Below are 25,716 nucleotides of genomic sequence, written 5' to 3' on the forward strand. Positions count from 1 at the left end.
ATTTTTGATAGTTAGCATTTAATGTGCCTAATGGCATTTTGGAGTCCTGGTGCACAGTGGTTAAGAGCTACGGCTGCTAACCAAAATGTCGGCAGTTGGAATCCACCAGCCACTCCTTAGAAACCCCATGTGGCAGTTCTACTCTGTTCTACAGGGGTCTGACTATGAATAGGAACCGACTCGGCGGCACCTAACGACAACAACAATGGCACATTTGTGGATATTTCAACTATTTGTTTGTTCTGCTTAACTACATCTTCGACTTCATGGAAAATCGAAAAATAAACCTACCTTGCCTTAGCCTGAGCACACAGTCCGTTTGGAGAGGGGGAAATGGTATACTGGATTTTTAGAAAGGGTTTCTTGTTTGACAGGAATTCTTAGGTCACTGGGAACCATTATATTCAAGTGTATGTACGAACACTTCGTTTTCTGTCAAATTAACTTTCTACTCTGCTGCCTCTTCCCAACTTTAGGCTACAATTTACCAGTGATCCTGAGTGCATCTAGTTATGTGGAAAGAAAAGATCAGGGCTGATTACCAACAAAAATGGTTTCTTTCCTCAATTTTGAAGGTTCATTTATAAAGATAATTCCTTTTTAAAGTTAAAATGCCAAGTTTAAAATATGCAGACTATTATATAATATAATCAATCGTGATCTTTCCCTTATTTAGGATGAGAAAAACATCTTATGATGGGGAAATAAAATCAACTGTTTCCTTGATCCTATTCATTAGGAAATAACTGTGCAGACCATTTCTTTCAACACAAACGTAAGTCAATGGGATATTTAATTAAATTTTTCTGACATATTTACTTCTCTCCGTATTTATTTTAGTGGATAAAAGTAGAAAGAGAAGTAGTTTTATGCTGAAATGTTCCAAGACATTTTCATATTCCGGTAAAATGTACATTACTGAAAATATTTAGGGTGGTGATAAGTAACAATATTATTTCTCTTGCTCTCATGGACCACTTACATCAGATTCCTTGATAACTTTGGAAGTAGTGTTCAGCATTCCCTGCCAGATCCTAGAAAGATCTCGAAGGTTAAAAACGTAATGGAATTTCGCAGGGGTTGGGAGCATTTTCATCTTGGTCATCTGCCATAGTCGACGTGTCAGGGGCACCAGTTTGGCCACTAAGTCACTCACTTCTTCTGGGAAACCCCTCTGGCTGCAGTAGTAGCCCACCCCAATGACACCTGGAAGGGGAGCAGAGAGAAATCATAATATTTTGACTGTCAGTTCAAATCAGGTGGATTAAATGAAAAAAAAAAATGTATAAGGTAGACTTTGCACAAATACAATTACACATTTTCATAAATAATCAAGTATTAAATAAATTCCTATTCATTAATGCTCTGTTACTTTTTTAAACACCTAAAAAATAGATACAGGTTCAAGTAAGTCAGCATTTGAACTGCGCTCACATCTGTCAGCATTCCAAAGTTGATTAAGACATATAACTAAAGACCCTTGGTGGTGGTGGTGGCGATTGTCATCAAGTCGATCGTCACTCATGGGCAACCCCGTGTGTGCAGAATAGAACTGCTCCACGTGGTTTTCAAAGCTGTGAGTTGTCAGAAACAGATCACCAGGCCTATCTTCCAAGGCGCTTCTCAGTGGGTTCAAACCACCAAAACCGCCAACCTTTCAGTTAGTAGTCGAGCTACTTACCCATCTGTACCACACCCACGGCCTCCTGAAAACTCTAGCTGAACGAATGCAATATTGTTAAGTAGGTAATGATGATAAACATACAAAACTGCCTTACAAATGGATAAAAAAAAAAGGTTTCTTGAATCTTCTAAGATTTCTCCACTCTGCTGTTGCCTTTCTGTGCATTATAGAAGATTTTAATTTACTTTCTATGTAAAATTTTCCAGGCGATCAAGGATAATTAAAATCAAGAAAAATCAGTCATTCTTTCTGGTCCATTTTACTTTTCCCAAGTTTAGATAATTCTCAAATGTCATTTGTTTTCAAGGCTTTTCTCATTGCCGTGATTGAAAGTGCATGCATCCATATTCCACTAGCCTAGGCTGCTAAGATGACATTTTAGTCTGCCAGAAATTAATTAGGGTAATTATAATGAGTTTTTTCTCAGCAGCAGTTACAGAAATGGTAAATTAATACCTAACATGAATGTGTACAAAACTTTTACACTTTTTGTGCAAAGCTTTAATTCCAAAATCAATTTTAAATGCATTTACATTATTCAGTTAAATAAATAGGGTTATTTATTGATCTGGTGATACTTCAATAAAATTATTTCTAAAATACTACATATTTAATCAGTCAATAATGTATTACCCGCTGCCATCGAGTCGATTCTGACTCATAGCGACCCTATAGTGCAGAGTAGAACTACCCCATAGAGTTTCCAAGGAGCGCCTGGCGGATTCGAACTGCTGACCTTTTGGTTAGCAGCCGTAGCACTTAACCACTACGCCACCAGTGTTTCTGAATAATGTATTACAGCCTGTAAATTACTCTGAAGATCAGACTGGTGTTAATTTCTGCTCTGTGCGCTGTGATTTCTTTGGGCACAACAATTATACTGGCTGGTTAAGGTATCAGCTACATAAACATTTGACATGGTATTATATCAATCCAGACCACAAATATACATACCCATGAGAAAACAGCCTCATCTCTGAGTTTATTTAATGTTTAACCTCCTTGTTGAAGAAGCTGGCAATTACATAAAGAAAAAAAAATGGAGGTAGAAAAGACGTAGGTAGGTATTTGATTCAACACAAATATTTAGGAAACAAAATATACTACTTGAGAGGGATGTTGCTTCCCCCAAAACTGTTGATGATTGCGATCGGGAGGGCTACAAACTAAAGAGCTACCCACGTTTCCTTCCATGTGGCCTCCAGGTGGGTATTTTGGCATGGGAGACCAAGCAAGCTCTTCTTTCCTCCCCAAAGCCCCCGACCACCCACTCCACACTCATTTTACCAAAGATCTTGTCCATGGAAGCATCAGAAGGCAGTGTGCAGTTAAATACAGAGAACTGCCTTTTGAGTCTTTGGGGTATGTCATTGCGTCCACCCCCAGGATGGATCATGGCAGCCAAAAACTGGATGTCCACAATGCTGGTAAACTCCCCAGGCTTCTCAAGGTTATAAAATCCATTGTGTTCCATCAGCTGTCGTACGATCTCATTAGTAACCTAAGAAAGAATTAAATTTAAAAAAGAATTAAAACGCCATTCCTTCATATTCCCACAACCTAACTCCTTGAGAGCATGCAAATAACGGGCTTCACTGGAATTCAGGAATTGGATATTGAAAAAGCAGGAAAATATTTACTCATTATCTTAGTTTCTCTGAGCTGCCTTAACAGAAATACTACAAATGGGTAGCTTTAAAGAACATAAATTTATTTTCTCACAGTTATTGAGGCTAAAAGTACAAATCAGAGTCTTGGTCACGCGGATTCCTTCCTAGAAGGTAGCCCTGGGCATTCGTTGATTGCATCTGTCTTCCCCAGTATGGGTTTACTTCTGTGTCTAATCTGTTCCTTTTATAACTCAGAAGAAATTAGGTTTCGGACACAGGCTATACTCATATGGTCTCATTAACATAACGAAGAAAACTCTTATTTCCAAATAGGATTACATCCATAGGTATAGGGGTTAGGATTCCAACACACATTTTAGGGGGAACATAATTCCATCCATAACACTAATCAAAGAGTAAATTAATGTTGAATTAAAGAAAAAAAATACTCAATAAAATCAATATACCTGGTCTCCCCACTCATTGATTATTGGCATATTCACGTCATCAATAAAAATAGTCATCTTCTTTCCTGCAGGAGGTCCATATGTCGTACCCATGCGTTTATCCACATAACTCTCTATTGTCCTCTGTTAAACAAAAAACCAACAGAAAATCTGGAAAAATATTCTCTAAGACATGGTCAAATATTAAAAAGAAAAAAAATCCTGAGAATGTTTGAATTGACATGAATTACTTAGTAAAACCCAAAAAAAAAAAAAAAAGTTCCCCTTAATTCAGGCAAACAAAGGCTGAACTAGATAAATCATCTTGCATAATATTCATAACCTTTGAAAAACCTGGTTTAATTTCAGAGTAAATAAAATTGTAATCAATGTAATTTTTGAATGGGCTAAGATGTTTCAGTACATTTTTACAGATTTATTTTTGTCTTATTTTGTTTATGTTGATTGTGATTTCTGTTTATATTGGTAACACTATAAACCTAATCCCCCACGTGTCTGTCAGTTTGTCGTACTGTGCCAGCTTGTGTGTTGTTGTGATGCTGGAAGCTATGCCACTGGTATTCAGACACCAGCAAGGTCACCCATGCACGACAGGTTTCAGCTGAGCTTCCGGACTAAGACAGACTAGGAAAAAGGATCTGGCGGTCTACTTCTGAAAAGAATTAGCCAGTGAAAACCTTATGAATAGCAGTAGAACATTGTCTGATACAGTGCCAGAAGACGAGACCCCAGGTTGGAAAGCACTCAAAAGACGACTGGGGAAGAGCTGCCGCCTCAAAGTAGAGTTGACCTTAATGACGTGGATAGAGTAAAGCTTTCAGGGCCTTCATTTGCTGATGTGGCACAACTCAAAATGAGAAGAAACAGCTGGAAACATCCATTAATAAGCAGAACCTGGAACGTACGAAGTATGAATCTAGGAAAACTGGAAATGGTCAAAAATGAAATGGAACACATAAACATCCATATCATAGGCATTACTGAGCTCAAATGGACTGGTATTGGCCATTTTGAATAGGACAATCATATAGACTATTATGCTGGGAATGACAACTTGAAGAAGAATGGTGGGTGTTGCACTGATTGTCAAAAAGAACATTTCAAGATCTGTCCGGAAGTACAACCCTGTCAGTGATAGGATAATATCCATACGACTACAAGGAAGACCAGTTAACACAACTGTAATTCAAATTTACACACCAACCACTAAGGCCAAAGATGAAGAAATTGAAGATTTTTATCAGCTTCTGCATACTGAAACTGATCGAACATGCAATCAAGATGCATTGATAATTAATGGTGATTGGAATGCAAAAGCTGGAAACGAAGGTCGGTAGTTGGAAAATATGGCCTTGGTGATAGAAACAATGCTGGAGATGGAATGACAGAATTTTGCAAGACCAACGACTTATTCATTGCAAATACATTTTTTCACCAATATAAATGGTGACTATGCACTTGGACATCACCAGATGGAACACACAGAAATCAAATTGACTACATCCATGGAAACAGACAAAGGAAAAGCTGAATATCATCAGTCAGAACAAGGCCAGGGGCCAACTGTGGAACAGACCATCAACTGCTCATACGCAAGTTCAAGTTGAAACTGAAGAAAATCAGAGCAAGTCCATGACCTCCAAAATACAGCCTTGAGTATATTCCACCTGAATTTAGAGACCATCTCAAGAACAGATTTGACCCACTGAGCACTAATGACCAAAGACCAGACGAGTCGTGGAAGGACATCATCCATGAGCAAAGCAAGAGGCCATTGAAAAGACAGGAAAGAAAGAAAAGACCAAAATAGATGTCAGAGGAGACTCTGAAACTTGCTCTCGAACATCAAGCAGCTAAAGCAAAAGGCAAAAATGATGAAGTAAAACAACTGAACTGAAGATTTCAAAGGGCCTCTCGAGAAGACAAAGTATTATAATGATATGTGCAAAGAGCTGGCGATAGAAAACGAAAACGGAAGAACACGCTTGGCGTTTCTCAAGCTGAAAGAACCAAAGAAGAAATTCAAGCCTCAAGTTGCAATAGTGAAGGATTCTATGGGGAAAATATTAAACGATGCAGGAAGCATCCAAAGAAGATGGAAGGAATACACAGAGTCATTACACCAAAAAGAATTAGTCAACGGTCAACCATTTCAAGAGGTAGCAATGTGATCAGGAACCAATGGTATTAAAGGAAAAAGTCCAAGCTGCACTGAATGCATTGGTGAAAAACAAGGCTCCAGGAATTGACAGAACACAAAGTGAGATGTTTCAACAGAGGGACGCAGCACTGGAAGTGCTCACTCATCTATGCCAAGATATATGGGAAACAGCTTCCTGGCCAACCAACCGGAAGAGATCCATATTTATGCCTACTCCTAAGAAAGGTGATCCAACTGGATGCGGAAATTATCGAACCATATGATTAATATCACACACAAGCAAAATTTTGCTGAAGATCATTCAAAAGCAGCTGCAGCAGTATATCAACAGGGAACTGTCAGAGGTTCAGGCTGAATTCAGAAGAGGACATACAACCATGAATAACATTGCTGATGTCAGATGGATCCTGGCTGAAAGTTTTATTAATTATGCAAAGGCATTCGACTGTGTGGATCATAACAAATTATGGATAGCATTGCAAAGAATGGGAATTCCAAAACACTTCACTGTGCTCACGAGGAACCTGTACATAGATGAAGAGGCAGTTGTTTGGACAGGACAAGGAGATACTGAGTGGTTTAAAGACAGGAATGGTGTGCGTCAGGGTTGTATCCTTTCACTATACCTATTCAATCTGTATGCTGAGCAAAGAGTCCAGGAAACTGGACTATATGAAGATGAAAGGGGCATCACGATTGGAGAAAGACTCATTAACAACCTGCGTTATGCAGGTAACACAACCTTGCTTACTGAAAGTGAAAAGGACTTGAAGCACTTACTAATGAAGATCAAAGACCACAGCCTTCAGTATGGATTCCACCTCAACATAAAGAATACAAAAATCCTCACAACTGAACCAATAAACCACATCATGATAAAAAGAGGAAAGACTGAAATTGTCAAGGATTTCATTTTACTTGGATCCACAATCAACAGCCATGGAAGCAGCAGTCAAAAAATCAAAAGACACATAGCATTGGGCAAATCTGCTGCAAAGGACCACTTTAAAGTGTTGAAGAGCAAAGATGTCACCCTGAAGACTAAGGTGCACCTGACCCAAGCCATGGTATTTTCAACTGCATCGTATGCATGGACAGTGAATAAGAAAGACTGAAGAAGAATTGACGCCTTTGAATTGTGGTGTTGGTGAAGAATATTGAAGATACCATGGACTGCCAAAAGAATGAACAAATCTGTCTTGGAAGAAGTACAGCAAGAATGCTCTTTAGAAGCAAGGACGGCGAGACTGCGTCTTACATACGTTCGACATGTTTTCAGGAGCGATCAGTCCCTGGAGAAGGATGCCATGCTTGGCAAAGTACAGGGTCAGTGGAAAAGAGGAAGACCCTCAATGAGATGCATTGACACAGTGGCTACAACGATGGGCTCAAGCATAACAACGATTGTATGGATGGCGCAGGACCAGGCAGTGTTTCACTCTGTCGTGCATGGGGTCGCTATGAGTTGGAACCGACTTGAGGGCACCTAATAACAACAACAACATAACCCTCATATTCAAGGTCCTGTTATTGTTGTTGATGTTGTTAGGTGACATCGCGTAGGTTCTGACTCACAGGGATCCCATGAAAAACAACAAAATGTTGCCTGGTCCCATTCCATCCTCACAATAGTAGGTATGTTTAAGCCCATTGTTGCAGCCGCTGTGTCAATCCATCTCACTGAGGGTCTTCATTTTTGCTCACCTTCTACTTTACCAAGCATGATGTCTTTCTCTGGGGATTGGTCCCCCTTGATAACATGTCTAAAGTAAGCAAGATGAAGTCTTGCCAACCTCGTTCTAAGGAGCTTTCTGAGTGTACTTCTTCCAAGACAGATTTGTTCCTCCTTCTGGCAGTCAATGATATATTTAATACTCTTTGCTAACACCAGGGGCAGATTACCAATAAGCAACATAAGCACAGGCTTACTTGTGCTTACTTTCCAATCTGTTGTGAATAATATCACGAGTTTCACCACGTCTTTGTTCACTACAGATTAATAAGTAAGCACAAATAATCTATGCTTACCTTGCTCAACTGGTAATCCATCCCTGTCAAGGATTGTAAATTTGAAAAAAGGCTTTGATTCTGTAGGAAGGTATACAGAGTTGGGAGAGAAACAGTTGCCAGCCACATCTAGAAGCAGAATCCTTGATACGGTGAAAAAATGTGAAATTATTCATTACAGATGATCTGGTAAGCAAGGTAAGCACTGTGCTTACCTTGCCTACCGGATAATTTGCCCTGGCCAACACCATAATTCAAATCACAAATTCTTCTTCAGTCTTCCTTTTTCATTGTCCAGCTTTCACATGCATATGAGGTGATTGAAAATACCATGGCTTGGGTCAGGCACTTCTTAGTCTTCAAGGTGACATCTTTGCTCTTCAACACTTTAAAGAGGTCTTTTGCAGCAGATTTACCCAATGCAACGCATCATTTGATTTCCTGACTGCTGCTTAGATGGGTGTCGGACCTTTGATCCATTAACTGGATCCTACCCCTACTAAAAGTTTCCCTATAATTAGAGATGAAATTAGACAGGGCTTTTTTAATTTAAGCCCATTTTTAAAATTACATTAAATTATACACTTAATTTAAGCCTATTCTTGAATTATATATACATGTAAGACGTAAGCTTTTTAGGCCTTCACTCTGAGCTGCATAACCTTTCAACATCGGAAGGCATGCCACCTGACCTGCAGATTTTGGATTTGCCAGACCGCCAGAAACCCATGAGTCTGAAGAGGTCTCCAGCCTGACGCCTGACCTGTGAATTTGGGACTTGCCAGCCCCCACAATCTTATGAGCCCTTTCCTTGAAGTAAATCACCCTCTCTCTATATATATGTATATATATACTATTTTTGTTCCTCTAGAGAACCTAGACTAAGATACTATCTCCTACTATGGCCCTGTTGAAACCAGCCTTCAAATTGTGCTCTGAGGAGTCAAAGTGTTTTGAAGAATCACATGGGTTGTTTCAGGAAACAAGGAAAAGGTTGGAAGGGATGTCAGGCACCCAACTCCAATTTCACCAAAGCCATTGCATAGTTACATGCGTTACAGATTAGTCTTGTGCTAAGATTTCATTTGGAGAAGTGAATCTGGAAAAAAAATGTGAAATTTCCTTCCAAGCTTAAAAATGATTCTCATTTTTAAAAAACAAAGCCTGTTGCTATGCAACCGTTTTATCTGAAAGATGACTGTTGTGTTGAAAACAATTTAACATGATGTTTAGAATAGATAAATCTTTTCTTAAGTAATTTTTACTTTCTTCTTCTTACCTTTCTGAATTGTTTAAATTTTTTAAGATATATATGCATTACTTTCAAAAATAGAAAAAACACTAAAACAATATTTGTTTTGAAAAAAATAAAGACATCTCTTTTAAAAAGACCAACTGAATTCCCTTAAGCCAATAAATAGGGTAACAACATAATTTTTGTCCAAATCAGTACACTGTTGATAGAGACAAGTGATAATATTATTAATTTGAGGCAACAGAACTAAACTAGACTATCCCAGGCAAAAAGGACATACAGATCTCCCACAAATTGTTATTAGTTGCTGTCAAGTCAATTCTGACTCATGGGAACCCCGTGTGTGCAGACTAGAACCCCTAATAGGATTTTCAAGGCTATGACCTTTCCGAAGGAGATCTCTGGGCCTGTCATCTGAGGAGCCACTGGGTGTGTTCCAAGCACCAACCTTTCGGCTAATCTGTTGTTGTTAGGTGCCCTTGAGTCAGTTTTGACTCATAGCAACCCTATGTACAATAGAATGAAACACTGCCCGGTCCTGTGCCATCCTCACACTCATTGTTATGCTCGAGCCCATTGTTGCAGCCACTGTGTCAATTCATCTCGTTGAGGATCCTCCTCTTTTTCACTGGCCCTCTACTTTACCAAGCATGATGTACTTCTCCAGGGACTGGCACATTCAACCACTTGTGTCACTGTCACGGGTTGAATTGCATCCCCCCAAAAATATGTGTATCAACTTGGTTAGGCCATGATTCCCAGTATTGCTTGGTTTTCCTCCATTTTGTAATTGTAATTTTACGTTGAGAGGATTAGGGTAGGATTGTAACACCACTCTTACTCAGGTCATCTTCCTGATCCAAGGTAAATGGAGATTCTCTGGGGTGTGGCCTGCACCACCTTTTATCTCTCAAGAGTTGGGGACCTCATACCACCAAGATAGCAGCACCAGGAGCAGAGCTCATCCTTTGGACACAGGGTCCCTGCACCTGAGAAGCTCTTAGACCAGGGCAAGATTGAGGACAAGGACCTTCCTCCAGAGCCAACAGAGAAAGAAAGACTTCCCCTGGAGCCAATGCCCTGAATTTGGACTTGTAACCTACTACACTGTGAGAAAATTGATTTCTCTTTGTTTAAGCCATCCACTTGTGGTATTTCTGTTATGGCAGCACTAGATGACTAAGACAGTCACCTAGGGACTCCTTACCCTAACAATAAAATATGTAAAAGTGACACCATGGTAAAAACCAAGGAAATCCATGATAAACAAATCCTGACAAGAAAAAAAAACAAAAACATGTGTCCATGATCAGATACTATGGCTTCCTGTAACAGGAGATAGATGGGCAGTATCTATTTTCTCATCTACAATTTGGTTGGGATCCTGATAATTGGGAGACAGAGACAAATGCTCTGCTCTATCAGCCCTTCTTTAGCATGAATGGCTGAAAATTATAGTGAGAAAGTTAATTACAACAGTTAGCTAATTGGAAGTTTTCAAAGATTAATGAGTCTAGCTTAGTAGAAAGCTTTGATGTTCATCACTCAAAATAGACTAAGGCACTAAACAAAGAGGGTGATTCTGGGAAGCTTCTGACCAGTAAAAGAAATCATGTAGTGTTGATTCCACCTTAACACTGACGGATAAGAGAGATTTGGGCTAAAGTAGTTAAGAATCAGATAATGAGGCCATAAAGAATACAAGAAGGAGCTAGTGGTGCAACGGTTAAGCACCTGGCTAATAACCGAAAGGATGGTGGCTCCGTCCACCCAGATGCATCACAGGAGAAAGATATGGAGATCTGCTCCCTTAAGGGTTGTTGTTAGGTGCCATTGAGTAGGCTCTGACTCATAGCAACCATATGAACAACAAAAAGAAACACTGCCAGAACCTATGCCATCCTCTCAATTATTGCTATGTTTGACCCCATTGTTGCAACCACCATACCAATCCATCTCATTGAGGGTCTTCCTGTTTTCTGTTGGCCCTCTACTTTACCAAACATGATGGCCTCCTCTAGTAACTGGTCCCTTATGACAGCATGTCTACAATATGTGAGATGAAGTCGCACCATCCTGGTTTCTAAGGAGCATTCTGGATGTACTTCTTCCAAGACAGATTTGCTCTTTTGACAGTCCATGGCACAGCCAATATTCTTCTCCAAAACCATAATTCAAAAGCATCAATTCTTTGGTCTTCCTCATTCATTGTCCAGCTTTCACATGCATATGAGGTGATTAAAAATATCATGGTTTGGGTCAGGTGCATCTTAATTCCCTATGTGACATCTTTGCTTTTTAGCACTTTAAAGAGGTCTCTTACAGCAGATTTATTCAGTGAAATAAGTCATTGGGTTTCCTGACTGCCACTTCCACAGGCATTGATTGTGGATCCAAGTAAAATGAAATCCTTGACAACTTCAATATGTCTCCATTTATCTTGAGGTTGCTTATTGGTCCAGTTGGGAGGATTTTCATTCTATGTTGAGGTGCAATCCATACCATATTTAAGGTTATAGTCTTTGGTCTTCATCAGTAAGTGATTCAAGCCCTCTCCACTTTCAGCAAGCAAGATTGTGTCATCTGCATTTCGCAGGTTGTTAATGAGTCTTCCTCATTCTTCATTCTATAGCCCAGCTTCTTGGATTATTTGCTCAGTATGGTGAAAGAATATAACTTTGACACACACCTTTCAAGACTTTAAACCACTCAGTATCCCCTCTTCTGTTCAAATGACTGTCTCTTGGTCTATGTACAGGTTTTGCAAGAGCATAATAAATGTTCTAGAAATCCTATTCTTTGCAATATTATCCATAATTTGTTATGATACACTTATCCAATGCCTTTGCACAGTCAATAAAACACAGGTAAACTTCTTTGTGGTACTCTGCTTTCAGCCACGATCCATTTGACATTAGCAATGATATCCCTCATTCCACATCCTCTTCTGAATCCACCTTGAATTTCAGGCAGTTCCTTATCTATGCACTGCTGCAACCATTTTTGGATTATCTTCAGCAAAATTTTACTTACATGTGATATTAATGACATTGTTCAACAATTTCCTCATTCCTTTGGATCACCTTTCTTTGGAATGGGCGTGTATATAAATCTCTTCCAGTCAGTTGGTCAGGTAGTTGTCTGCCAAATTTCTTGACATGGATGAGTGAGCGCTTCCAGCATTGCATCCATTTGTTGAAACATCTCATTTGGTATTCCATCAATTTCTGGAGCCTTGTTTTTCACCAATGCCTTCAGTGCAGCTTGGGCTTCTTCCTCAGTACCATCAATTCTTGATCATATGCTACCTCCTGAAATAGCTGAATGTCGAACAGTTCTTTTTGGTACATTTACTCTGTGCATTCCTTCCATCTACTTTTGATGCTTCCTGCCCATGTTGCTGCTGTTGTTAGGTGCCATGGAGTCGGTTCCAACTCATAGCATCCCTATGTACAACAGAACAAAACACTGCCTGGTCCTGCACCATCCTCACAATCTTTGTTATCCTTGAGCTCATGGTTGCAGCCACTGTTAATCCATCTCATTGAGGGTCTTCCTCTTTTTCACTGACCCTCTAATTTACCGAGCATGATGTCCTTCTTCAGGGACTGGTCCCTCCTGATAACACATCCAAAGTATGAGACAAAGTCTCACCACCCTTGCTCCTAATGAGCATTCTAGTTCTGCTTCTTCCAAGACAGATTTGTATTTTGCCCACAGAATCTTTCAACATTGAAACTTGAAGATTTAACTTTTTTCTTCAGTTGTTTCAGCTTGAGTAACTGTGAGCATGTTCTTCGCATTTGGTTTTCTAACTCCATGTCTTTGCACTTTTCCTCATAATACTTTATCCTGTCTTCTGTTCAGCTCTTTTACTTCAGCATTTCTTCTGTTCATTTTAGGCACTCTTCATTCAACAGCAAATTTCAGAGTCTCTTCGGACATCCATTTTGGTCTTTTCTTTCTTTCCTATATTTTTAATGACCTCTTGCTTTCCTCACATATGATGTTCTTGATGTTATCCTACAAATTGTCTGGTCTTGGGTCATTAGTGTTCAAAGTGTCAATTCTGTTCTTCAGATGGTCTCTAAATTCAGGGGGGATATACTCAAGGTTGTATTTTGGCTCTTGTGGACTTGTTTTAATTTTCTTCAGCTTGAACTTTCATTTGAGCTATTGATGGTCAGTTCCACAGTCAGACCCTGGCCTTGTTCTGACTGATGATACGGAGCTTCTCCATCATCTCTTTCCACAGGTATAGTTGATTTGATTGCTGTATATTCCATCCAGGGAGGTCCACGTGTATAGTCACTTTTACATTGTTGAAAAAAATGTACTTTTGACAGATAAGTCAATGGTCTTGCAAAATTTTATCATGCAATTCCTGGCAATGTTTCTATCACCAAGGCCATATTTTCCAACTAGTTGTCCTTTTCTGTTCGAACTTTCATATTCTAATCACGAATTATCAGCGCCTCTTGATTGCATGTTTGATCAATTTCAGACTGCACAAGTTGGTAAAAATCTTCAATTTCTTCATCTTTGGCATTAGTGGTTGGTGTGTAAATTTGAGTAACAATCCTATTAACTGCTTTTCCTTGTAGACATATGTATATTATCCTGTCACTGACAGTGCTGTACTTCAGGATATATCTTGAAATGTCTTTTTGGCAGTGCATGCAATGTCGTTACTCTTCAGTTTGTCATTCCTGGCATAGTAGACCATAAAAAAAAAATGAGTGCTCAATTCAAAATGGCCAATACCAGTCCATCTCAGCTCATTAATGCCTGGGATATCAGTCTTCAAGCGTTCCATATCATTTTTGACAACTTTCAATTTTCCTTGATTCATACTTTGTACATTCCAGATTCCAATTACTAATGGATATTTGCAGGTGTTTCTTCTCATTTTGGAGTAATGCCACATCGGCAAATGAAGGTCCCGAAAGCTTGACTCCATTCACATCATTAAGGTTGACTCTACTTTGAGGACGCAGCTCTTCCCAGTCGTATTTTGAGTGCCTTCCAACCTGGGCGGGCTCATCTTCCAGCACTATATCAGCCAGTGTTCCACTGCTCTCCATAAGGTTTTCATTGGCCAGGTTTTTTTCAGAAGTAGATCACCAGGTCCTTCTTCCTAGTCTGTCTTCTTCTCATCTGTCAGTTTGCCACACTGTGCTGGCATGCATGTTGCTATCATGTTGGAAGCTATGGCACCGGTATTTCAAATACCAGTAAGGTTACTCATGGTGGACAAGTTTCAGCAGAGCTTCCAGACTAAGACAGACCTGTAAAGATTACAGCCTAGGAAACCTTTACATGGGGTCACTATGAGTTGGAATCAACTTGACAGCCACTTACAACAAAGAATATATATTCTTATGTTTTTAAAGCCTGTTTTAATATTCATCTAATTATGATACATCTATATTGTACCTCTTCTAGAAATCTGTTATACCATTTATAAAATTGAACATCAATAAATAGTTTATTTTCTATATAACATATGGCTTTTTCCAGGAAATCAATAAATATCTCACATTGAAAAATCATAAACCATGGATCTTTGCTACCCATGATGGTTAATTTTGTGTCAATTTGGCTAAGTTATGGTGCCTAGTTCTTTGGTCAAACACTAGTCTAGATTTTGCAAAGTATTTACAAGTGATTAGTATTTAAATCCATTGACCTTAAGTAAAGCAGATTAGCCTCCATAATGCATGTTGGCCTCATCCAATCAGTTGAAAGTCTCAAGGGGAAAAACTGAGGTTTCCTGAGGGAGAAGAATTCTGCCTCAATACTGTAATATAGACATTCTGCTGAAGCTTCTCACCCCCTTCCCCACTCCCCTGCACCATTTATAGATATAGATATATATCTTCTCAGTTATTTCCTTGTATCCCTAGAGAATCCTAAGATACTACTTTACAGGGGTAAAGTGTTGCTAACAAAATACAGCAACAAGGCCTAAAGATTTCATCCACTCTCCAGAAATATGAATAGCTAGTTAATTACCTTACAGAATGAAAACAAGTCACACTTGGATTTAATTTTTAAAAACCTGCATTCACAAGACATAGCTGTAATGTTTAAAGAGGATATGCTCCTAAAGCAAAACCAGCAACAGTCCTTTAAAAGTAAAGCAGTGTCAATGGAACGAGCATAACGTTAGCATCTTGCCAGCCTACAATAATTAATGTGTATTTCCCCACACGTAAAACACCACCGCTGACTCACTTCAGTTTGAGGTTAACCTTCCATTCACACCTTCCCATCAAATCACTGTGTAAATGGCATTCATTTGATAGAAGGCTAGCCAGTGTTGGAAATTCCATCTCAAACAAAAGAACATAATGCAAGTTGGTAGTCTTATCTTGAAAATTTACCAACCGTTTTAGTTTATGGGCACTCTGTTATCACCAGCTGAATTAAGTAATAGAAAATTATGATCTAGTCATAAGTTCAACAATTTTCATTGTTCTTTGGTATTTTCATAGCAACACCTAAAGAACAACAAAGTTAATCAAAAGTAATATTTATTGTAATATGGATTTTCCTCCAAATTTTCTCATCCTCTCGTAATTTATTAAATTTATCCTTTTGGCAAAGTGTGGATGTTCTAATAAATGAAAGGTATAGGAGATGATTTGCAATGATTTCAATACAAACTGCTGTTTAGGATATCCTCAGCAGCTTCCCGAAAGACTTCAGCAAGTTAGGACCAGGCGAGAAAAAACCAGTCAGCCACTGCAAACCCAGTCATTTCTGGTAGTTTCATTTTAAACAGCAGTGCAAACTTGAAGGTTTGTTTTTTCACTCCTCTTTGATATCATAGGGTAAGATCTTTAAAATGCTAAGATTCTAAGATTTTACTTCTTACTGCAATTGATAATAGAAGCCATTGTGTAGTGTTAAGTCAGGAAATAATAAAAATGACAATTTAGGAAAGAGATTGGAATAGGTATATAGAATTAGACTTAAACCAAGACCGGGAAACTCTTCCATGCTAGCACCTTCCTATGGAAATCCTGGTGGTGTAGTGGTTAAGTGCTACAGCTGCTAACCAAAAGGCCAGCAGTTCAAATCCACCAGGTACTCCTTGGAAACTCTATGGGACAGTTCTACTCCGTCCTATAGGGTCACTATGAGTTGGAATCGACTCAAGGGCAACGGATTTAGTTTTTGGTTCAGTACCCTCCTATGGAATCACGAGAAAGTGGACTACATAGAAGTGAATAAGAAGAATGGAAAGAAAGAAAGAGATATGAAAAGTATTTTTTTTTTTTTTAGACAAATTAACAGCCTTTGATCCATGATAGACCCATCAAAGATGACTCCACATTTGAAGGACGAAATAATACTGACGTCTACACAAAAGGAGACAGGGAGCGGACACAGGTTTAGGTGGGGGAATAAATTATATTTCTTTCAGTTCTGCATTGGGCATGCTCACAGGACTCTAAGCTTTTCCACATAGGTATTTTAGGCAGCACAGAGGCCTCTGACCCCTTAAATATGCTTTTGATTTCTCCAAAATTTAAGATGATAAACTATAATCTAACTACAGAGAGATCCTACTGCACTCGAATGGTAGAGGTAGCACCATCCCAGGCGCCACAATGGAAGACATATGTGGGAGATTCATCATGGCTGACGACGTGCAGATGAGGTTCAATGGACATGGGCAGGACAGTGAAGAGCTCTGAGCTTCCAAGGTTTATCACAAACCTGAGCGTACCAATGATACCAAAGAGCCAGTACCTGAAACATCAACGGGGTGGTTGCAGAAGAAAAGTTCAGACTCTTGATCATGTGACTTTCGGGATCGTATTTTGACATAAATCCCTTGATTATGACAGTCTTGGCTGTTCCTTGTTCACCAATTAACAGCACAGCCTAAGACAGTTGAGAAAGAAATACAATCAAACAATTTTAAAGAAAAAAAGATTTCTCTCTGGGAAAACAAGTCAAAGTTCACTCTCTCTCAACTAATACATGAGATATAATTAGTTGTAAACATTCAAATCTAATATTATTCCTGAGGAATAATAAAAGAGTTAGACTAATTTGAGTAATACCATTTATTCTAAACAGCAACATGAAATGTTTTAAAATAAATGCAAGATGCTTTATATTTTCAAGTAGTGTTTTAAAATACACTATTTTTAATACAATAGAAAGCTGTACCTTGCCCTGTTTGGCGATGGTTTTAATGAGAAAGTCGGTCCTCACATTGTCGACATTTGGCACCAGGATGGAGCTGTATTCTGGGGTGGTGTGAGATGGATACATGTATTCTTCTGTACACGTGTTCCAGTGCATCCATTTACCTGAGGTAAGCAGAGAATATCTGCATTTTCATATTCCTGGTAATAATTTAACTCTTATCTGAAATAAGCAGACATCCTTGAAATCAAAGCACCTTCCAAATACCCCTGGCAAAATCAGAGATCTAAGTATGTAAGTGGGTGTTGGCCAGGTCAAATGCACCCATGGAATTCTTTCATGGTGGTAATGTTCGGAAGAGACAGTGGTGGTCCACTGGTAGAATGCTTGCCTTGCATGCGGGAGACCTGGGTTCCATTCCCGGCCAAGGCACCTCACACACAGCCACCACCCATCTAGCAGTGGAGGCTTGCATGTTGCTATGATGTTGAACAGGTTTCAGGGGAGCTGCCAGACTAAGATGGACTAAGAAGAAAGGCCTGGTGATCTAGTTCTGAAAATCAGCCAATGAAAACCTTATAGACCACAAGAGAATATTGTCCAACCCGTTTACTTTGGACATATCAGCAGGGATCAAGCACTGGAGGCCATGACATTTGGTGAAGTAGAGGGCCAACAAGGACGAGGGAGACCCTCAGTCAGATGGGCTGGCATAACAGCCTCAACGATGGACTCGAACATGCCAGCAACAGGATGGTGTAAGATCAGACATTTCATTTTGTTGTACCTGAGGAACATGAGAAGAAGTGGACTAGATGGCAGCTTTCTATTTCTCCATCTATGTGTAATAGACGTCTTTAAAAACATATTATATTCACTCATGTATTTGGCGAGATATACTTCCACCTATAAATTTCATTTATAGCTAAAGAATGGCTGAAATGGACCCAGGTTGGAGGATTTTTTTTATTTGTTTTTAAATCATTAAAAGTTCAATGCACAAAGACATTTGTTATTGTGTTGTTAGGTGCCATTGAGTCGATTTTTGACTCATCATCACCCCATGTGACAGAGTAGAACTGTCCCAGAGGGTCTTCTAGGCTGTAATCTTTATGGGAGCAGATTGCTACATCTTTCCCCTTCAGAGCTGCTAGCTGGGTTCAAATGCCAACTTTTCAGTTAACAGCTGGGTGCTTAACCACTGTGTCACAGGGCTCCTTACAAAGGCATTTAACAAAGGGAAAACATGCAATTGGAGCGCAGTCCAAATAAATTTTTAAAAAAGGAAAGAATCAGTCAATTAACATCAGCTTTCTTTACATATGGAAATTTCCATTTCAGTTTTACAGCCAAGAGTTTTAATTACCCGTTTAGAACAAAATGTTTTGTGTAAATATTACCCATTTGGAAAAAACTGTCTCCAGCTTTTGCATGTGAATACAAGCGTGCGTCTCACCATCCAATGTGACATAATAGTCAAACATGGTGTCTTCCACGCCACCCAGCGTTGGCAGGTCCAAGGTCAGCGAGTCCTGGGAACGCAGCCAGTGCTCCACTCTGCGCCGGCCGTCCAGTTCCAGGACAGCCCCGATGCTCCACATGAGGGAGAAGATGTACAGCCGCCCCAGGTGCTCGGACGTGATCTCCCCACCTTGCTCCTGAGGACCGCAGAAATGTTTGTGTTTAGTTACTTGATTCTCAAACCAAAACTTGGCTTTGGAGTTTCAATGAAAATAAAAAACCCATCGCTGTGGACTCGATTCCGACCCCTAGTGACGTACAGGACAGAGTAGAACTGCCTCATAGGGTTTCCAAGGAGCAGCTGGTGATTTGAACTGCTGACATTTTGGTTAACAGCTGTGGCTCTTAACCACTGAGCCACCAGGGCTCCTCAATGAAAATAATAAGCATGTAAAAGGAACAACATTTTCCCCAAAAGAAGAACTAGGGAAAGGATGAATAAAGCTGGGGAAGAAGTGAGGAACTAATCTTGAAGAATACCAAGCTGGTTTTAAAAATAAATCTGTTGTTGCTGTTAGTTGCCTTTGAGCTCACTCTAACTCACGGCGACCCCATGTGTGTCAGGGCAGAACTGTGCTCCACAGGGTTTTCAAGGCTGAGACATTGCAGAAGCAGATTGCCAGGCCTGACTCCCAAGGTGCCTCTGGGTGGGTTCAAACCACCCAGCTTTCAGCTAGTAGTCAAGTGCTTAACTGTTAGCACCACCCAGAGGCTCCAAAAATAAATTAAGGAAGCTTACCAGATGACTGTTAACCCGCAACTAAATTACAAATCCATGGCTGGCTTTGTGAAAAACGTTGTTTTTGTTAGCAGCTATTAAGTCATTTCAGACTCATGGTGCCCTGCTGTGTGCAGAAGAGAACTGCTCCACAGGGTTTTCAAGGCCGTGACCTTTCAGAAGCAGATTGCCAGGCCTTACTTCCAAGGCACCTCTGGTTTGAACTGCCAACCTTTGGGTTAGCAGTCCAAGGCTTCAACATTTGCACCACCATGGAGCTCCTTGTGAAAAGCAGAGATGGGAAAAAGCACAAAAAATACTGGAGCTACGTTTTAAGTATCAGCTCCTTTCGCCATCGCTTTAACAAAATCAAATTTCAGGTACTGCACTCTCCTCACGGTAGGGCTCAGCAATAAGGGAGCAATTTCTTAGGAGTTGACCAATTTACCTTCAGAGGAATCAGGCCTTGAAGCATATTAATACTTTGCATGATTACAAAGGCTTCAAGCATCTCCATCTTGAACTCCAAGTTCTGAGCACTGAAGCGATACAGGTCGGGAAAAGACTTGGTATACAGCTGACGGAGAACCTCAGCTTCTTGAGACGAGCGTTTTTTAAGAAAACCCTGGGAATTCATACAACAGTGCATAATTAAACTTAGCACGCCAGGAAAATGGCCATTTGGGGACAAAAGTTTTTCTTCTTTTTTTTTTTTAATATCAATCAATAATAAGAATAATATCTAATGTTTTACTGCACTTAAGATATACAGGTCTTACTATCAACAGGTTTATGTATTAAGTGATCAAATTTTCAGAACAACTCTATTATCACTCCCATTTTACAGAAGAGGAAACTGAGGCCCAAGGAGTTGCCGTAACCTTCCCAGGATCCCATAGCTGGTAGTTTAGCAGGGCCAGAATTCAGACCCAGAGAGTCTGGCTCCAGAGTCCACACATCCAGCTACTACACTAAACATATATTCAGGTCTTGAAGCCAAGGCTGAGGAGCAGCTCTCACCTCTTGATTAAAATACGCTAGAAGAAAACAAGGAGGCACATATGTAAAAATAATTTAGGAAAAAGTAGAGAGGATGAATAACAAAATCCATACCTAGATTTTTTTAGGGAACCAACATTCACTACAATTGTTACTTTTTTCTCTTAATTTAATTAATGAATGCTGTAGAAAAGTGTCAAAGAATACTCAGGGAAATGAAAAGCATTCAGGTGTATGAGGAACCCAGCATTAAGCAAGTTCACGTCATTGGTAATAAAATATCACTTAACACACAGCAACATTTTCCTAAGGTGAGAAAAGGTCTCTCGGGGTTTTGAGATCAGCTCGTTCTTCATCTCAGTATTCCAAGAAACACTTAGAGGCTCTGAAGCCGAGGACATTCTGCTCTAATAAGAGGAAGAAGTGAAGCAATGCAACGACGATTCTGAATTATTCATGAATTTACCGTAATCCCACAGCAGCAAAAACAGCACATAGCACTTTAAGAGTTGCTGAAAACAAGAAGCTACATGCACCAGGCAGTTACCCAGCTTGGCTTCTTAAAGCTGACAGATTCTCAGCAACACAAATCCTCAACTTGCTGACACTCTAGTTAAGCCTTGAAGAGTTACCTTACACTACTATAATTCTTTGCTACCAGATCCTCAGTGAGTCGCTCTTCTTCCTAACCATTTCCAAAAAGAAACTACATCATTTAAAAGTACATAAAAAATATTAGGTAAGCGCACAATTAATGCTCAGGTCTTATTCAGCCTCGACGTGAACAGGCTATACAGAAGCATTCGCTCACAAACAGCAAACTCCACATATTCATTGCTGTTGTTAATTGCCCTGGACTTAATTCCAACTCATGACATATCTGCTTAAAATAAAAAATTAAAAAAACTCATTCCCGTTGAGTCAATTCCGACTCATAGGGACTCTACAGGACAGAGTAGAACTGCCCCATAGAATTTCCAAGGCTGTAACGTTTACAGAAGTCAACTGTCAAATCTTTCTCCCTCGGAGCAGCTGGTGAATGTGAACTGCTGACTTTTTGGTTAGCAGCTGAGCATTTTAACCACTGTGACACCACGGTTCCTTCGACATATTCATTAGCTACTAGTCGAAAAGCATTTAAAAAAAAAACCTTCGTGAATTTACAGTACTTTGGGGAAAAAAAGTCAGTACATTTTCATTTGGTGGTCACTGTATCTGATGACCAAGCCTGAACGTATGAAAGAATCTGCTAGGGAGCTTTTTAAAAAACCCTGAATCCTGGAGCCCCTTGCCAGAGAGTTAACCTGATAGAATTCGAGTGTGATTCAGTCACCTGTATTTTAAGCACTACCATCAGCTGGTTTTTTTGCAAAGGCAAGACTGAAACTCCCAGCTCTGTATTCTCCTTAGCCTATTACTTCATTGCGAAATCTAAAATCTTTAGGAAGATTTTAAGTGACACATTCAACTGTACGTCAGTATCATTTTCTATATAAACCCCTCTTTCTTCGCATCTCATCTTTGCCAAATCTAAACCATTTTCCAACACAGAGTTGTGTAAATTCTGGAAAAACATCAGAAGTTAAGTTATACCCATATAGAAAGAGAAGTACGAAAACTTCAGGACATTTCTTTTATTTAAACATCAAAACATCTATTTTATTTAAATTATGAATTGATAAGTTTAATTTATAAGATCAAAATCATCTTCTGAATCTTACACAAATGAAAAAAATAATTTTTCCCAACTATGTCAAAAAAGATTTTCCAAATGGCTTATCTAACACACATCGTACCTTACATTACAGTATTTATTTGGTAAAATACGTAAATATGCAGTACATTTAATTATAATCTAGTTACAATCAAAATACTCCAGAATATATTGGTGGTAGTAAAATATCAAGAATGAAGCAGTGTTATCTGAAATACTATTTCCAGGTATAAACTTAAAACTAATACTATGACTATTGTACTTCAAAAACATCCCTTAGGTGGAATTTTTTAAAAATGTCTTCAGTTCTTATATTCCGCGTTTTAATTTTCTAAAATGGTTGTTCCCAAACTTCAGATGAATGAGTGTCTCTTAAAAATGTCATGAATCCCCAAGGTGAAAAAAATAAATTTTACGTATTCAGCCCTCAGACACAGTTGGGAGGGATTATTGATTCGTCTCCTCTTCGCAATTACTCCATAACCCACATGTGGGAAATCATAGTTCTAGAAGGGTGCTGAGCACTGGAGAAAGCTTTAAGGGGCAATCAGGGCTTGAATGGCCCAGGGAATTCAAGGATCTTCCATAATTTAGGATAAAGATTGAATTGCACTGCAGGTCCACAGAAAAACCACTAAAAGAATGCTACAAGATCTCTTTTTAATTAAACAGAAGAAAAATTCCAATCGTACCTCAAGAATAGGACTCCAGTCGAGAATAGAAGAGCTCATGAAAACCATTCCATTTCTTGAGACCGTAGCAGGAGAGGCATTGTCAATGTTATGAGGTTCAAAAATGATCTTGCAGTTTGGAGCCATGGGGATCCGATCACCATTGGCAAGGGTTAGAGTTTTGTTATCATCCAAAACAGAATTCAGATTTTCAATCCAGATGGCATCTACCGGACCATCAAGAACTATCCAGATATGTTCCCCTAGAATATCCCACCAAAGAAAAACACATATATATAGATATGTACCTTGAAGAAGTGCTATTATTTAAGTTTACTACATTATAAATTTTAACTTACATAATTTTTAATTATTCAAAATAAAGCTTTGATCTAAATACCTTATTTTACCACACTGGACTTTTCAGATTCTTTACACAGTAGTTATTTAAGGCTCATAATCAAATCAAAAAGTCATCTGCTCATAGAAAAAATATTACTCATTGAGCACCTTCTATCTTCCAGCACTTTTCTAGGGTCTGTAGATACTGTGATAAATAAGACAGTGTTCCTACCCTCATAGAGGGGTATGTTCTAAGAGGCAGAGATTATATTCAAATAAAAAAAGCAAAGAAATATACATTTTGGATATGAATACTTTCAGAAGACAGGTAGGACCAGACAGACAAAGGTATAGAATCAATTCCTGTTTGCACTTGTTAATTTTGAGGCATCTAACAGACATCCAATCAGAGTTGCTGAGTTGGGAGTTTAAGGGAGAGGTCAGGACTGAAGATAAAAGTATGGAAGCCATCCGCTCATAGACAGTGTTGAAAATCATGGAACTGGGTATGTTTCCTCTAGAGACTGAGCATAGATCAGCCATATTCCTTAAGTAAAAACTTCAATGGCGCCACCTTAAACATTTGTCAATAAAACACTGTTGCCAATAGGGTTGGCCCAGGAAGGAGCCCAACTATCTTGCTCTTCTACTGGAGTTCTTCTTTCTCCCTGCAGTTGCATTTCCAGCCCTTTCTACTACTCATTCGGAAGAGAACACAGTAGGGGGGAGCTGATAGCACCACCTCCATCTGAGCTTATATTACGGAACACTGCGTACAATTTGCAGAGAGTCCATGTGAAAAAATATTCACACACTGAAGCACCAGCCCTTAGCAAGCTTGTTCAAAGAACAACCAAACATCACTGTACATCTAAACAGAGTAACCCAAAAAAGGAGACTTTAAATACACTAATGAATAATTTCTGTATTTCAACATTCACAAATAGCATACTGATTCATGACTTCTTAGTCTTGGCTAAGGTATTACATGAAGAATAGAGTTGTTCTACTAATTCTCTACAGCCACTAAGCATTTCATTTAGGAGTACATGTCATAAATAATATTTATAATTCATCCTCTACCTTTCTTAGCTCGCAAGGTTTTCCTCCAAAGGGTAGAAAATATTCCATCGGTCCAGTCATTTGTGGCCACATCAAGCCGACCAAACATCTGTGGGGCCGTAATCGCTTTGGGGTTCATTCTCATTTCCCGGTGTGGTTTCCCACAATCTATAGCAAATGAATCCAAGTTTTCAACATCTAAGATGTGGAGGCAACCATACGGAAGCAACATTGCACTAATTCGCAGCATACTGCCAGCAGGTGTTCAAAATATGAAAAATGCAAAATTACAGTGAAAATATATGGCTTTTGCGTTCCAAGTTATCATAGTTACCCTCATTAGACTTTATTGACGAAAGCAGTTCTTTCTTATCTTTTCTAAGGTAAACTGCATATTGCAAAGGGGAGAAAAGGGACACTAGGTTAGAATTTGTGAAAGAACTAATGCCATCTGGGAGTTCTTTAAACACCACAGCGCAAAAATCTTTGGGTTTAAGGTGCACTTGATTAAATGTTGTGCCTGAAATACGATCTAAAAGGTGCTACATTCTCATCATTATCAGCTTTGCTTTTTTGAGATGTGTTCTTTCTTGCTCACCTTGGAAAGTATAAGCTAAACAAATGTTGCATGAATCAAGGACTTTTGTGGTTGACCTCAGGGAATATACTTGAATCTTTCAAACTCTAAAACTGCCCTTAAATGTCTCGGATTTTGTACATGAGGGGCTGTGGTTAATGAGCAGAAGAGAGAAAAATAAGGTTTAAGTATAAAAACTTAAAAATAGATGATAAAATATTATATACTGGGTGAAAGATCGCAAACACAGGCACACACACATACATATGCACGTCTGAAAGATGCTACATTAAAGCCCGTTTAGAGAATTAGACCATGGTTCTCTTTTTGCAAATCATAAAAACAATCCTGGTAATCATCTGCAATATTTTAAGATTCTAAAGTTCAACTTAACAGCCACAGTTCAGCTTTTGCAATGCATGGTGTCCATGAAGCTTTGGCAACTCTTTTTTATCTCATCACACTTTAAAATCTTGAAGTGTATGGCAGTTTCATAGGTGAAAACTGGATTTGGTCTGTTGCTTATACAAAAAGAAACTATCAAAAATTATTTAACTATCGTGGTAGGTAGAATTTTATCATTTTCATTTAAAATACCATAACACTTTTTATAGGAGTGCTCTAAAAAAAAAAATGCTTGACTTTTACATGTTTGTTAAACCAGTTCCTCTTGATTCTTCTCCTGGGCATTTCTTGAGTCTGTCCTCATCACTCTGCACTAGGTGGCGCTGGGAGGGGTGGTGCTGGTGCTGCTGGTGGTGC

General features: G+C 39.1%; 1 protein-coding gene across 1 annotated transcript in view; it reads right to left on the bottom strand.

Annotated features, from left to right (window-relative positions):
- Positions 1–25,716, bottom strand: part of DNAH5 (dynein axonemal heavy chain 5) — a 280,971-nt gene that overhangs the window by 134,359 nt on the left and 120,896 nt on the right. The window contains exons 42-50 of the mRNA XM_064279684.1: positions 24,399–24,545; positions 22,995–23,236; positions 20,038–20,214; positions 18,807–19,008; positions 17,372–17,514; positions 16,946–17,080; positions 3,762–3,884; positions 2,972–3,185; positions 983–1,206 (exon numbers count right to left, since the gene is read on the bottom strand). Coding sequence (XP_064135754.1) covers positions 983–1,206; positions 2,972–3,185; positions 3,762–3,884; positions 16,946–17,080; positions 17,372–17,514; positions 18,807–19,008; positions 20,038–20,214; positions 22,995–23,236; positions 24,399–24,545 — 1,607 coding nt within the window. The remainder of the gene's footprint in view (positions 1–982; positions 1,207–2,971; positions 3,186–3,761; positions 3,885–16,945; positions 17,081–17,371; positions 17,515–18,806; positions 19,009–20,037; positions 20,215–22,994; positions 23,237–24,398; positions 24,546–25,716) is intronic.

The sequence above is a fragment of the Loxodonta africana genome, chromosome 2 (assembly GCF_030014295.1).
Source record: "Loxodonta africana isolate mLoxAfr1 chromosome 2, mLoxAfr1.hap2, whole genome shotgun sequence".
Taxonomy (NCBI): Eukaryota; Metazoa; Chordata; class Mammalia; order Proboscidea; family Elephantidae; genus Loxodonta; species Loxodonta africana.